This window comes from Schistocerca serialis, chromosome 1, assembly GCF_023864345.2.
Source record: "Schistocerca serialis cubense isolate TAMUIC-IGC-003099 chromosome 1, iqSchSeri2.2, whole genome shotgun sequence".
Classification (NCBI taxonomy): Eukaryota; Metazoa; Arthropoda; class Insecta; order Orthoptera; family Acrididae; genus Schistocerca; species Schistocerca serialis.
Window position 1 is genome coordinate 314,990,947 of NC_064638.1, and position 15,769 is coordinate 315,006,715.

General features: G+C 39.1%; 1 protein-coding gene across 3 annotated transcripts in view; it reads right to left on the minus strand.

Annotated features, from left to right (window-relative positions):
* Positions 1–346: 346 nt before the first annotated feature.
* The window catches only part of LOC126469715 (protein abrupt), a 111,452-nt gene continuing 96,029 nt past the window's right edge, over positions 347–15,769 (minus strand). For 2 of the 3 annotated variants that reach the window (XM_050096905.1, XM_050096912.1), the window contains exons 4-5: positions 14,078–14,693; positions 347–893 (exon numbers count right to left, since the gene is read on the minus strand). In XM_050096905.1, coding sequence (XP_049952862.1) covers positions 433–893; positions 14,078–14,693 — 1,077 coding nt within the window. In that variant the 3' untranslated portion in view covers positions 347–432. The remainder of the gene's footprint in view (positions 894–14,077; positions 14,694–15,769) is intronic. The other variant, XM_050096919.1, reaches the window with a different exon arrangement.

Sequence of the window (15,769 nt, forward strand, 5' to 3'; positions counted from 1 at the left end):
GTGCGAATGAAAGACTCTTGTTTCTGTTAGCTGTGAATATCAGTATCTTAGAATATATTTGTATATAATAAAGGTGGAAAAACACTTTGGTGAATTCATATTCAAACTTTTCTTACACTTCATTTTTTCAAAACACACACACACACACACACACACACACACACACACACACACACACTTATTAAAGCATTCCACACATTATGCTAAAATGCTTAAAAACAATGACATACTAGTTTGTATGTGTATACATAAAATCTTTAACATATAAAGCTCTTTTTAACATTAAAACCAACAAGGAAATGTATTTGGTATTGTTGAAAATGACTTTTACAGATTCCAAGTAAATTATATACAACTATAAATAGTAATTTCCTGCAATCAAGACTCTTCATCTATACTAGTATTGATATTCTGCTTCCAGAAATATATCTTTTATGTTGAGACGGGTTTATCATCCTCAGTATTATCTGTTATTTTAGATTTCTTTGATGTGCTTGAAGCACTTCCTCCAGAAATACGAGCATCTTTTATAAGACCCCCAAAACCTACTTTTTCCCGAGCTTCACCAGGGTGCCTATAAGATACATGCTTTCTCAGAGCATCCCGAGACCTGGATATATGACTACAAACACTACATGCATAATTAACATTCTGATGTGTTTCCAGATGGACACGCAAATTATACTGGTTGCTTAGCTGTTTACCACAAACAAAGCATGTGGCATATAGCTTGCTAGTGTTGCTTGTAGTGGGATTTGGAAGATAGAATTTACTAAATTGGCCAGATGAAGCTTTCAGTTTCAAACTGGTTAAAGCTGAGTTTGAACTATGTTGCATTCTGTCTGTGTTACAGATACTTCCACCAGAGTCATCTGAAGGAGGGGACTGTTGCCCTGAAACAAAAATGATTAATGACTATCCTGTTTAAGTTGTTGTTATATAACATATCCTTAAACTATGTTTAATAATTTTAGAAAGTAATAAAGGAAAGTTATACTGTAAGTGAAGAATACGTTTTCTTTGTAGTAATTGATACAATATTTATCAGAATCCTTCCGATCATAATCTGCTTCAAAAATGTTGTGCATTTACAATGTATGAGAGATTTAGAGTTACTGAAACTCTGAACGTTTCTGTATACTATTTTATTGCATTCTACAGAAAAAAAATTCCTAAAAGTATGCACGATAAACTTCATTTCATGTTGAACAATATAGATAAATATTACTTTGGCATGAAACTCTAAGGAGAATTAGGCAAATAACGTGTTTTACAATTATGTAAGCAGTCGTTCCTACACAAATTACCACCTGCTAAATTAAAACAAGACATGGTGATTAAAAGTAGAGCAGAGTCCAGATTGGACATGGTAGTGCAGAAAATCAATCATGGTATTTTCAAGAAAGGAAGGAAAACCTATATCTGGATGGCCAAACAGGGATCCATCTGTCAATATTCCAGAATGAAACTCTAGTGCCAGCTTCCTCAATCATACATGTGATGGACTATGGAAGTGCAGGAACTTCATTAAGAGCCTTGGACCAAGAGAAACATGGCAAGTGAACTGTCAAATTGTCGATAAAGAAGTATGTAAGAGTATACATAAGTTCATGATTCCTTCTAACTATAGCTGTTGTTTTAAATTCATTCACAGTTTTTATGCTTAGCCTAAATTATAAATTTAATGCTCTTATTCTGAAATGCACAATATAATATCTATCCAAAGGATGGTCACATTTTATATATTTTCCATACATAATGATTACTGGAAAAGAGCACATCAGCTGCTGCATAAAAAGAGGAAAGGAAGAAAGATATGCTGTGTACTTCAATACTTATGAAGAATCAGCAAACGGTCCATTTTGTCACAGTGTCAAAGTTTTGTTGATATCCATTTATTCCTATGACAAATGAAAAGATATCATAAGAGGAATACCCTATACTATTACCTAGTTACTTATTAGAATTCAAACATTTCCTAGCCACTAAACGGATAGCTTTCAATCAACATAGCTACTTCCATGACAATAATCAATGTCTGAAAATATAATGTAGGGTGGCTAGATAAAGAAAAGAATCTACTCACCAAATGGCAGCAAGAGAATACACATATAAAGGATATGGAAGTAGGCTAGCTTTCGGAGCCATTGGCTCCATCTTCTGTCAGAAGGGGTGATGGGAAAAGAAGAAGGGTGAAGGAAAAGGACTGACAAGGGGGAGAGTTACAGAAAACTCACACATATCCTGGGCCAGGGGAGACTTACTGGGAGGGATGAGATAGAAATACTGACTGTTGATGCCTGCAGTGAATAAGTGCAGGTAACAACAGTCTTTCCCTCTCACCCATCCAATAAGTCCCCATGTGCCCAGGGTTCTTGATGAATTTTCCATAACTCTTCTCATTTTCTAAGCCTTCCCAGTCCTTTTCCTTCATCTCTCCTTCTTTACCTTAAGACTTTCTGCAAGAAATAGGAGCCACTGGCTCCAAAAGTTTGCACATTTCCATATCATTTATAAGAGTTTTCTCCTGCCACTGCTTAGTGTATAGTGTCTGTTCTTTTGAAGCAACATACACCACACATCCATAAAATTACCGAATGCTCAGGGTGGCCAAAAGTGATCATACGAACAGATACAGTTTGTTCATCATGGTTGTGTGTGAGGAGCTTCGTGTGGAGGTAAACATGACTGATGTTGAAAGAATCCACCAAGTATGATGCAGGCTGCCAGGAACCACAAACCTCAGGCCCACAGTAGTTCAATTTCTTTCGTATAAAAGAAAAAATGTGGGAATGTTTAGCTAAAGAATGAAATTCACCAAGACAGGAAGTACTGTTAGTGAACACTAAAGACTAAAATTGTTAAATACTGCCATCTCACAAATATTGCTGCAAAGTGTAGTGACTCAGAGTAGCAGGATTGTAGTGAAGATTTTATACGAGACATATCCCAACAGAAAGACATTAAATGAATTTTTGTGAGTCACAATGAATCACGCTTTAGTGTTTGTTGATTGTGTTTTTAAAGCTTCCTCAACTGCCATACTTCATTTTATTCTACAACTATCATTCTACTTAGTATTGACCTATTACATTGACACCAATCTCCTCAACCTGCTCTTTCGACCATATAGTTTTCATTTTCCTCACAACTATTATCAACTTCTTTGACTGTGGTTTACTACATAAGGGAGCTAAGCCAATTTATTTATCACCAGCTAATTATGTTTTTATTTGTTTTACCTCTGTTCCAGGGTAACTTCTTTCTGAATCCTTTAGTCAGTTTTATTTGAAGCTTTCCCTCTGCCGCTTCTTAACCACTGATTAAGGCAAACAGAAGCACTCTAAATGGCATCTATTACTCCACATTGTTGACATACACTCCTTGTCACTGCACAGTGCACTCCTCTTCGATACACCTTACTAGCCAGTCCCTCATTTACCAAAGCCTGCAGATGATCACAGTCTACAGCCTGGACAACCATAACAAACATCTACTTTAGCAAATAAGGGTCACTGTCTCCCTCCTCCCTCAGTCTCCTGAGATAGGGGCAGCACAGGTAAGTCTTCAGTCAGTCACAATAGAACACACCTGTGAACTGCTTGTCACTCATACCAATCTGTAGCTATTAATGGCTCATTTTAATGCATTTTACAGCGTGTTCTACCAGTTGAAATTCCACATAATTCTTCTGTTGAACACATGACCAAACAAGCATCTCCTTGGGCTATATCCATCTCACATGATTTCCAGAAGGCTTTTAACACACATCACATGTTGCTTCCTATCCAACTGTGTGCCTACGGTATATCATCTCAGTTGTGTGACTGGAGTCAAGACTTCTTGTTACAAGTGTCACCGTTCGTAATAAATGAAGGGAATTCATCTAGTGAAACTGAAATTGTATCAGAGGTTTCACAGTAAGTGTTAAAGGTCCTATGTTGTTCTTAATCTATGTAAACAATTTAGAAGATACCTGAGCAGTTCTCTTTGCTGGTTTGCAGATGATGTCATTTTATCATCAAGCAAAGACATCAAGAAATCAAATCAGTTAAAAAATGATGCAGACAAGATACTTGCATGATGCAAAAAGTGTTAGTTAACCCTCAACAATAAAAAACATGAGGTTCTCCAAATGACTACTAAAATAAAAATTCTGTTCAATTTCAGCTACAGGATAAATCAGACAAATTTCAAGGTTGCTGATTCAATTAAATACCTAGGGATCACAATTATGACCAATTTAAACTGGAACTTTCACATAGAAAATGTGTGGAAGGGAAACCAAAGATTTCGTTTTATTGGTAGAACACTTTGAAGATGCAACAAATTTACTAAAGTGATTTTCTACACTATGCTTGCTCATCCTCTTCTGAAGCATTGTTATGCAGTATGCAACCCTTACCAGACAGAATTGACAGAGGACACTGAAGAAGTTCAAAGACAGGCAACTTGTTTTGTATTATTGTAGAATGGAGGAGAGAAATACATGGATACGATAAGCAAGTCGTGGTGGCAATAACTGAAACAAAAGCATTTTTCATTGTGGCAGTATATTTTCACAAAATTAAAATTATCAAGTTTCTCCCCTGAATGCCAAAGTATTTTGTTGACTCCCACCTAAGGAGACGATTATAATAAAGTAAGTGAAATAATAGCTCACACAAAAAGATTAAGGTGCTTATTTTTCCTGACGTGCTTTTCAATAGTGAAAAGGCAGGGATATATTCTGGAAGTGGTTCTATGAAACCCCCACCAAACACTTAGATATATGTAGTCTGAGGTTTTCCTGGTGTATATGCTTCTTCCACAGTTCTTGGGTGTACTGCCATATCTGATCATCAAAAGTTCATGATATTTCAGCAGACAATCACTCTGCCATCATCAGGCAGTGCTGATGGAATGAAGTGTCTGCTGTGGGCTCACAGTATTTATACCTACACAGTTCAGGACTCACTGGGCCCACACTGTGCTTTGTGATGGGGATGTGTGCAGCTGCAATGGTGGAGGGGAAATTCTCAGTTGCCTTCCACCTGCTACCCTTATTACATCTCCGATTCAGGTGTCATATATAACTTGCATGGAGTTAAGTAAGGATTTGCAAGGCTTGTTCAGTTGGAAGCTAGTGTCTCTGTTGATTAAGATATCAGTCACATGATGTTCAATTGCTTCTTGGAAAATGCAGTCTCAAAATTTATTGGTGGTACCCAGGACTTCCATTTGTTGGTAATACATTTTATGAGCAAAGTCAATGCAGTGGTCTGGTATTGCAGACTTGTTGGGTAGCAGCAAGCGAGTGTAGTGTTAATGTTCTATGCATTGCTCTTCAACTGTGTTGATTGTTTGTCCAAAATAAGTTTTCCACATTCACGTGGAATCTGATATGCCTCCAGTGTTTTGAGACCCAGGTCTGCTTTCACTGCCCCTGATAAACCTCAAGTTTTGGCTGGTGAGCAGAAAACTGGCATTATGTGGTGTTTTCGCAGTGGTCTGCCAATTTTTTATGATACCTTGCCCGCAAATGGTATGAAAGTGGTCTTTTGGAGTACTGGGCACTCTGGCAAGCAGGTGGAGTGATACTCTCCACAGTTGATGCAAGTTGGAGATGGCGCACATGGAGTATCTGGGTGCAGTGGATGTCCACAGTCTCGACATGTGGTGCTGGAAGTGCAGCGGGAAGATATGTGCCCGAACTTCCAGCACTTAAAGCACCGCATAGGGGGATGGTTCAAATGGCTCTGAGCACTATGGGACTTAACATCTGCGGTCATCAGTTCCCTAGAACTTAGAACTACTGAAACCTAACTAACCTAAAGACATCACACGCATCCATGCCCAAGGCAGGATTCGAACCTGCAACTGTAGCAGTCGCGTGGTTCCGGACTGAGTGGCTAGAACCGTGAGACCACCGCGGCCGGCATAGGGGGATGGACATATGGTTTAATGTCACAGTGGTAAACCATCTTCTTCTACCTAGTTTTCACCTTCTATGTCATTGTTGAAGCTCCATGTCTTTCTTGGAGCTCTTGTGTTGGAGGGCCATTCGAATCTGTCAGTTGCTGTATCTGTTCTCATACATGGCAGATTCAAGGGGTCGCAGCTCTGCTATCAGACTTTGTTAGTCTGAAATTGTCGTCTGCCAAAATTTCATGGACTTTTGACCACCGGGTTCGGCAGCACACCCGAGAACCATGGAACCATTTAAATGTAAATTGCGGAGTAGTGATGTAGATCTAACTTGGATGCTAATGATGGAAGAAGCAGAGTTCATTTTCTTCAAAATAAATGTATCTAGTCAGAAATTATTAACAGGAAAGTAGAAAGTCTATAAATGACCCAAAATCAACATGGCATCAATCTTCCAATCAGCCTTGTCTGACTAGTAAGTCTCACAATATGAGCATGTAATTACTACAGGAGACACAAATACTGATCTGCAGCTCAAATTTCACTCTGGAGAGAATATAAGTAGATTATTTCACTCTTAACTATAAGAGTACAATACTTCTGGATCCAATCCATCACATGCTGTCACCCTGAACATTTGATAGTAAAGCCTGGGAATTTAGTTGCAGACTTATGCACCTTATGTCTTTAAACATTCAGTCAAATTATAGAGTTTTATTTACATATTTTGTATGGCTTTAAATACAGAATCAGATTACATCTGGTACATTTTGAAATTATAGAGTCTTCCTGTTCCATGGCTGACTATGAAATTACATCAGGTAATGAATAAAGAAGACTCTGCCCATAGAAAAATCGAGAAAAATCCAACACTTGAACTTTATGAACTAGACAGGCAGCTGTAGAACAAAGTGAAGCAAAAAATTCACATTGCCAAAATCAGGCATTCCAGGTCTGTTGTAGACAGAAAGTCAAATTCTGCTGCATTGCAGGGGAAAAAATAAAATAAAATAAAAATTTGTGCAATTTAGGCAGAGAAAAGGAAAAGTTTAAAGGTAATTTTCAAGTTCTGGCAGACAAATTGAACAACTTTTTCTCAACAGCAGTCAGCTCTCAAGCTATGATAAATTATCAGTAACAAGGTAGCAACCCCACAACTGATGTATTTCCATACACACAGTACAGAAAGTAATCACAAAAAAAACCCTCTTTGGCGGTAGGTAATAACAGAGAGAGCATAGGCAGGATTAAAAATGTTTCCAATATTAATATCCCAGTTCCCACAGAGTTTTTCAGTCTCTATCTTGTTAGTGATACATGTCATATGAAGTGGAAGAAAAGTATAATTCGGTCAGTACCCAAGAATGATCACCCAAACCCACCAGGCTACTACAAGCTGATCAGCAAATTACCCACAGCATCTAAAGCATTGGAATACATTGTTCACGAACAGCTGAAAGAGTATATGACATTCATAAAACATATTAATATGGTTTCTGAAAACACACAGCACAGCAGCTGCATTAATCAGAGTAACTGGTGATACCAAACATGCCATGGCATGTATGAAACAATCATTTTAACATTGGTTGATTTCAGCAAGGCTTTTCATACTGTTGATTTCAGTACATTACATATGAAAATGAAACAGCTGAATTTCTCAAAATGGCAGCAGATGGAAATATCTGCACAAAACTGTGAGACACAAAATATTTATTATTTACTAGCTAACCCGGCGAACTCTGTTCCAAATGAAACTTCCTGGCAGATTAAAACTGTGTGCCCGACCGAGACTCGAACTCGGGACCTTTGCCTTTCGTGTGCAAGTGCTCTACCATCTGAGCTACCGAAGCACGACTCACGCCCGGTACTCACAGCTTTACTTCTGCCAGTATTTCGTCTCCTACCTTCCAAACTTTACAGAAGAAGCTCTCCTGCGAACCTTGCAGAACTAGTACTCCTGAAAGAAAGGATACTGCGGAGACATGGCTTAGCCACAGCCTGGGGGTTTGTTTCCAGAATGAGATTTTCACTCTGCAGCGGAGTGTGCGCTGATATGAAAATTCCTGGCAGATTAAAATTGTGTGCCCGACCGAGACTCGAACTTGGGACCTTTGCCTTTCATGGGCAAGTGCTCTACCATCTGAGCTACTGAAGCACGAATCACACCCGGTACTCACAGCTTTACTTCTGCCAGTATCTTGTCTCCTACCTTCCAAACTTTACAGAAACTCTCCTACGACCCTTGCGGAACTAGCACTCCTGAAAGAAAGGATACTGCGGAGACATGGCTTAGCCACAGCCTGGGGGATGTGAGTACCTGGCGTGAGTCGTGCTTCGGTAGCTCAGATGGTAGACCACTTGCCCACAAAAGGCAAAGGTCCTGAGTTCGAGTCTCGGTCGGGCACACAGTTTTAATCTGCCAGGAAGTTTCATATCAGCGCACACTCCACTGCAGAGTGAAAATCTCATTCTGGAAACATTCCCCAGGCTGTGGCTAAGCTATGTCTCCGTAGTATCCTTTCTTTCAGGAGTGCTAGTTCTGCAAGGTTCGCAGGAGAGCTTCTGTAAACTTTGGAAGGTAGGAGACGAGATACTGGCAGAAGTAAAGCTGTGAGTACCGGGCGTGAGTCGTGCTTCGGTAGCTCAGATGGTAGAGCACTTGCCCACGAAAGGCAAAGGTCCCGAGTTCGAGTCTCGGTTGGGCACACAGTTTTAATCTGCCAGGAAGTTTTATATCAGCGCACACTCCGCTGCAGAGTGAAAATCTCATTCTGGAAACATCCCCCAGGCTGTGGCTAAGCCAGTCTCCGCAGTATCCTTTCTATCAGGAGTGCTAGTTCTGCAAGGTTCGCAGGAGAGCTTCTGTAAAGTTTGGAAGGTAGGAGACGAGATACTGGCAGAAGTAAAGCTGTGAGTACCGGGCGTGAGTCATTCTTCGGTAGCTCTGATGGTAGAGCACTTGCCCACGAAAGGCAAAGGTCCTGAGTTCGAGTCTCAGTCGGGCACACAGTTTTAATCTGCCAGGAAAATTCATATCAGCGCACACTCCGCTGCAGAGTGAAAATCTCATTCTGGGAACTCTGTTCTGCCTTAAAGCCAATAAATAATCAGATTTTGGATGTTAAGTTCAAATTTTTATTAGGAAATACAAATAAAAAAATTAAGTATTTTAATGATTCTTCATTCCTTATGTTTTTTGGTGCATAGCTTCCACTCTACAAATATGTACCTTGTGATACAAGACACTTTTTGTTTTATTATCAGGCACAAGAACAAACAACGCAGATGGTCTTCCGACCCGTGAACATGCCACATATAATTCACCATGTGAAAAACATGGATTTCCAGATTTAAATCAGAAACTTTCAAGGATTGGCTTTGTGATTTGTTAATGGTCATGGCGAATGCAAGACACATCGGAAATTGAAGTCTTTTAAACTCAAATGGCATATCTATTGGGATCATCGAGATCCTCAGGATGAGAACTTCCTCACCTTCCTTTGAGTATCATCGCGTAAATAACATTATTCATCAATTTACTTACCACCGAAAGTGTACCGTTGCACAGTTTTGGTTGGTTTATGTTTCAAAGCATGATTACCCAAGAGCCAACTTTTAGGCGTAAATTGTGTGGTGGTAAGCCAGGCACATCCAAGGAGTTTAAAAATTCAATTGGATAGTTGGTGGCTTCATCTTCATTTGTTACACAGTCAATAGATTTGAATGAATGCATTTTACCAATGATCTCATTCTGAATTATGTAGTTTAGGTCATCTACACCTTTATTCTTAGCCGCTAAAATTGCTCACTCACTCAACCATTCATTACTTTTGTAGTTAGTAATGATGCTTGGGAATACTTTGTTGATAAGTTTGTCTTTTAATGAGACGAAGTTACAGAAATTATGAGGAAATGAAATCAATCCGCTCGATTCTTCGACAGGTACTTGACCATTACCGATAATCAGCAATTGCTCAGAGAAATCTTCAGCAGATGTATCATTAAGCAATGCAACTCTCATGTTTGTTGTCAGCTGAAGTTTCTTCACATAGCGCCATAGATTTGAGGATTTGAAGCAAGCATTTATTTCATCTGCAGCCATTGATCTTGGAAGTACTGGCATTTTGCATTGCCAACCGAGCTGTTTCACGGGCTGCCTCACTTAGCTCTTGTGACTGAGAAGCACGAAGTCGAGCCATACTAACGCGACGCTCTTCACGGGCAATTTGTTGTTCTTCTTCAGTCCTTTCATTCGCAATGTTTTGTATCCTTCTTGCATTACGGCTTTGTCGAGAAATATTCGATCGTCTTGGTCGCGGCATTGTTAATGATGATTCAAAGAAAATACAAATTATTTCTTTAAATTTTTAATTAATGATATATACTGATACTTAACCATAGACATTTAGCTGTCATTTGCATTTTGTTATTCCATGTCAGATGCATTTTTGTTATACCACGTCTTATAGTGAAGTTTAGCTGACATTTGCGTTTTGTTATTCCATAGCAAATGCATTTTTGTTATACTACGTTTTATAGCGGTCAAACGGGATAAAAAGTATCCTATGTCCGTCACCTGGTTCTAAGCTACCTCTCCACCAATTTTCAGCCAATTTTCACACGGTCCTGCCATCGTTTAGCTGACATTTGCGTTTTCTTATTCCATGCCAGATGCATTTTTGTTACACCACATTTTATAGCAGTTGAACGGGATAAAAAGTAACCTATGTCTGTCTCCTGGTTCTAAGCTACCTCTCCACCAATTTTCAGCCAAATTGGTCCAGCCGTTCTTGAGTTATAAATAGTGTAACTAACACGACTTTCTTTTATATATATAGATTTATTTACAAAAATTATAATAATTTTTTAAATTAAGTATATACAGAGTGGATAACAATAAACTGCAAAAACTAAATTGTGTGAAAATATAGGATAGCAGGAGCAAAAATATTCCAGTAAATGTGGCTCCATATATTAGCTGTTTGCAAGGTAATTGTGAATGTCTGGTTATGAGCTCCCACTGACTTCAGTTACAAATATTTTCCTAGGTAGTACAAATATATTTGAAACACAAATTTTTCAGTTATGTCTCCACATAATTGAACTCAAATATTCCTCATGGCCTACATTTCCTTGCACAGTGTTGGGAATTGTTGTAGATACTGATGGGAAACCGGTACAATTTACTGACGATTTAAGATGACATGTAATGCCCTGAAATGGTCCCAGATGGATAGGTTGAGCACTGCTTACAGTTTGACCTCCGAAGTCACCTCACCTCAATTCTCTGGATCTGTCTGTTTTGGGGTCATCTAAGAAGTGAAGTGTACAGCACTCTCATCAATACAGTTGAAGTACTGGTGCAGTGAACTGCACAATTCTTTCAAGATATAAGAGATGATCAGATGTTTGAAAGAATTTGAAACTCATTGCAGAGATGAGTGCAGTATTGCCTACAAATGTGAGGATGACACATGGAACACTTGCTTTATAGGTACAAGTGTATAGTAAACTGTAATGTGTAATGCATTGAATTATTATTGTATTTCTGCTTAAGGTAGGTCTTGAGTGAAATTGAAGCTCAATTAGATATGGATTAAATAAAAATGTTTCATACATTTATACAAACTATGGCAATATCTGATACTGAAGTCAGTGGCGGCTTGTGAACTCATACATGCAATTATCTCAGAAATGGCTCATTTGTGCACCCATGTTCACTAGATTGTTTTCACTTCTGTTAACACACACTGTCATTATAATAATTTTTTAAATTAAGTATATACAGAGTGGATAACAATAAACTGCAAAAACTAAATTGTGTGAAAATATAAGATAGCAGGAGCAAAAATATTCCAGTAAATGTGGCTCCATATATTAGCTGTTTGCAAGGTAATTGTGAATGTCTGGTTATGAGCTCCCACTGACTTCAGTTACAAATATTTTCCTAGGTAGTACAAATATATTTGAAACACAAATTTTTCAGTTATGTCTCCACATAATTGAACTCAAATATTCCTCATGGCCTACATTTCCTTGCACAGTGTTGGGAATTGTTGTAGATACTGATGGGAAACCGGTACAATTTACTGACGATTTAAGATGACATGTAATGCCCTGAAATGGTCCCAGATGGATAGGTTGAGCACTGCTTACAGTTTGACCTCCGAAGTCACCTCACCTCAATTCTCTGGATCTGTCTGTTTTGGGGTCATCTAAGAAGTGAAGTGTACAGCACTCTCATCAATACAGTTGAAGTACTGGTGCAGTGAACTGCACAATTCTTTCAAGATATAAGAGATGATCAGATGTTTGAAAGAATTTGAAACTCATTGCAGAGATGAGTGCAGTATTGCCTACAAATGTGAGGATGACACATGGAACACTTGCTTTATAGGTACAAGTGTATAGTAAACTGTAATGTGTAATGCATTGAATTATTATTGTATTTCTGCTTAAGGTAGGTCTTGAGTGAAATTGAAGCTCAATTAGATATGGATTAAATAAAAATGTTTCATACATTTATACAAACTATGGCAATATCTGATACTGAAGTCAGTGGCGGCTTGTGAACTCATACATGCAATTATCTCAGAAATGGCTCATTTGTGCACCCATGTTCACTAGATTGTTTTCACTTCTGTTAACACACACTGTCATCCACATCAGTTTCACTACTAAATATGATAAAGCCTATATACAAATTTTGCACTTCAGTACTCCTGGCACCCCTCTCAGCTTGGCACTGCAAATAACCCCTTATGTCACTTAGGCCTTAAAACAGCCCTATGTATGATACTACTCACATATATTTACATGATCTGAGTGACTTCAATTACACATCATCAGTTGTGTTATTAGAGGACACTACATATTTATGTCCAAAGAAAGTGACTAACTTAATATTTCTCTATATTAAGGACTAGTTGCTAATCTCTGTGTTACTTTGATAATTTGGCATGGAATGAAGATCAGAATTTAAATGCCCCAATGACAACTTAATTATTAGAGGAAAAAGTTTGGTTGGACAAGGATGAGACAGGAATGGAGCCATGACTTATTTAAAGAAACCATGTCAACATTTCATTGAAGTGATTTGTGGAAATTTAAAACTGCATGACTACAAACAACGAAGCACTCAAAATATGTAGTCAGATGTGAAAATAACTTTGTACACATACACACAATTGGCAGGAATGTGCATAATTAGAGTTGCATTTCTCTCTGACAACTGTACCGGCTACAGAGTGCATTAGTGTTGTTTATGTTTAGTGTTGTAACCACACCTGGTAGGGTACATATTGTGCAAGAACTACGTCAGATGTTGAGTGATCACTGTCAAGGACAAGGAGATGTGATGTACTTGCGTGAGACAGCATTATCAACTCCAGAGTTTGAAAGGGGCTACATCATGAGTCTTCATTGGCCAGCTGGTTGAGCTGTGCAACATCCAGATTTGTGAGGCATTTGGATGAGACAATGCTCTAAAGTTGGGCTGCTTGGGAGCAGGAAGGAAGGCATCACCGTCACCAATGTTCCAGTCAGCTACAGTTGACCACAAGGGAGGATTGTCATGCTGTGCACCAAGTACATTATAGCTCCTTTACATCTGTGCCTGTCGTCCAAGAATATGTAACTAATTCCCTGCAACATTCTGTGTCATCCAATACCATTGGTGGGAAACTAGCAGAAGCTGGACTAGGGAATGACGTACCTCGCACTAGCTGCCATTAGCACCACAATGCATATGGTTGTGTTTTGGGTGGTGGCATGACTGAGAAGCATGGGTTGCTGATGAATGGCATTGAAATGCGTTCAGAAGTGAACTGCAGTTCTGCACTACCCTGGATGACCATCATTGGCAGTTATGGAGGTGGTCTGGGAAGAGGTCCCACTCTTCCGACATTTTGGAGAGGCACAGCAGTTTCAGTCCTCATGTCATGGTGTGGGAAGCCATTGGATATGACTTAAGGTCATGGCTGGTAGTGATTGAGAGAATTCTGACAGCACTTTGCTACATTCTGAACATCATGGATCCTCAGGTGTTACCTCTTTAGAAAAGATCAAATTAAGCTAGTTTCTACTTATGTATAATGCATCAGATGATACTAATAAAAAGAACTATAACAATCAAGTTTAGTAATAAATATCTGTATGAAGAACGTACCCAATATAACATCCATTTCATTACTGTACAACTGATGTTTTTCATTAGCGTTACTGGAGTGAGACACTCTCGCTGATGATTTGTAATCAGATTCTACAAAAACATCCAGCGTTTCCTGAGTATTATTCATCTCACTGGTGTCCATTTCAGTCTCAACCTTAATTTGAGACATTGACTCTTGTACAGAACTAAGACTTGGAATTGCAGATGATGTCTTGTCCTTAGCATAGCTTGCCCCATCTTTGTCATTGAGAGATGCTGAGCTACTTGTATACTCAGGTGTCTGTAACTCAGAAAAATGCTCCAATGTATCAGTGGCTGCTTTGCAATTCCCTAATTCATGCTTTATTCCACTACTGTGCTGTATACTTGCATCATCTTTAGAGTGCTGGGCTGTCAATGTTCGCCTGTTGGGGATTCCACACTTACTGTCATTTCTGCCCTTCTGATATTGTGAATTGTTAGCAACAGGTTCTGCCTGCAAGGGCTGTAGTCCACACTGGTCACTACTTCCTTCTGCATTCATAATGTCTGTCCCTCCAGGTGTCTGCATAGACAACCTCGAACGTTTCATTTGTCCACAATTTTCCTTTCTTGGAACAGTATTTTTTCCACCCTGAAAGCAGATGAGGAAAATTCATCACACTTCAACAGATAAATTGCAAAATGTAAGTATAGAAACATGGAAATATAAGCAGGCAGGAAGACATATACATAACATTTATAATTTGTGTGTTCGAAAGCACATAGGGGAAGGAAGGGGAGGAGCCAGTGTATATCAAATGAGTTGTTGAAGTCAAAGTTTGAAAATGATTACAGCAACATACACAGATAAGCCAAAACAGTATCACCATTACCCACTGTGACATTTGATGCCACTTGGTGGCAATGTGGGCGCATGACACAGCAACAGAAGTATTTAAGCAGAGGCGACACGGACAGGGGATCACCCTAGTGAAGATATGAGCTGCAAATGGGGAAATCCATTGAGATTGTTAATACATAGAGACCGTGAAGGAGTATTTTGAAAATGGCAATGCTGGTTGAATGTTCACCTATGAAAAAAGGTAGAAGGACAGTGAACTACCACTTGGTGCTAAATGGTTGGATGTCCACAACTCTTCACAGAACATAGAGTATGCTCTGTAAAGCAGGATAGATTGTGATCTGTGGCAACTCTGCTAAAAGAGCACAATGCTGAGGCTCACACAAGTGTTTTGGAGCATACTGTTCATTGTATTGTCTGCAGCAGACCATCCCTACTTGATCACATGTTGACCCAATGACATCATCAATTGTGATTGCAGTGCACATGAGACCATTGGGATTTGACCAATGATCAATGCAAACATGTTGGCATCACATTTTTGCTACACTAGGTCAATGGTCATCTCCAGAAACGCTGTCATTGAGGTGAATGGCGGCTCAAAACTTGCATTGTGTCATGGACACAGCTGGTGGGAGCAGTATTATGCTATGGGAGACGTTTTACTGGTCTTGCACGGGACATGTGGTAGTAATCGAAGACACACTGACAGCTGCAAACCATCTGCATCCCTTCATGCTTTATGTCTTCCCTGACAGCAGTGTCATCTTTCAACAGTATAATTATCTGTGTCTCAGAGCCAGAACAATGCTACAGTAGTTTGAGAAGCATTACAGTGAACTCACATTGATGTCCCGGTGACCAAA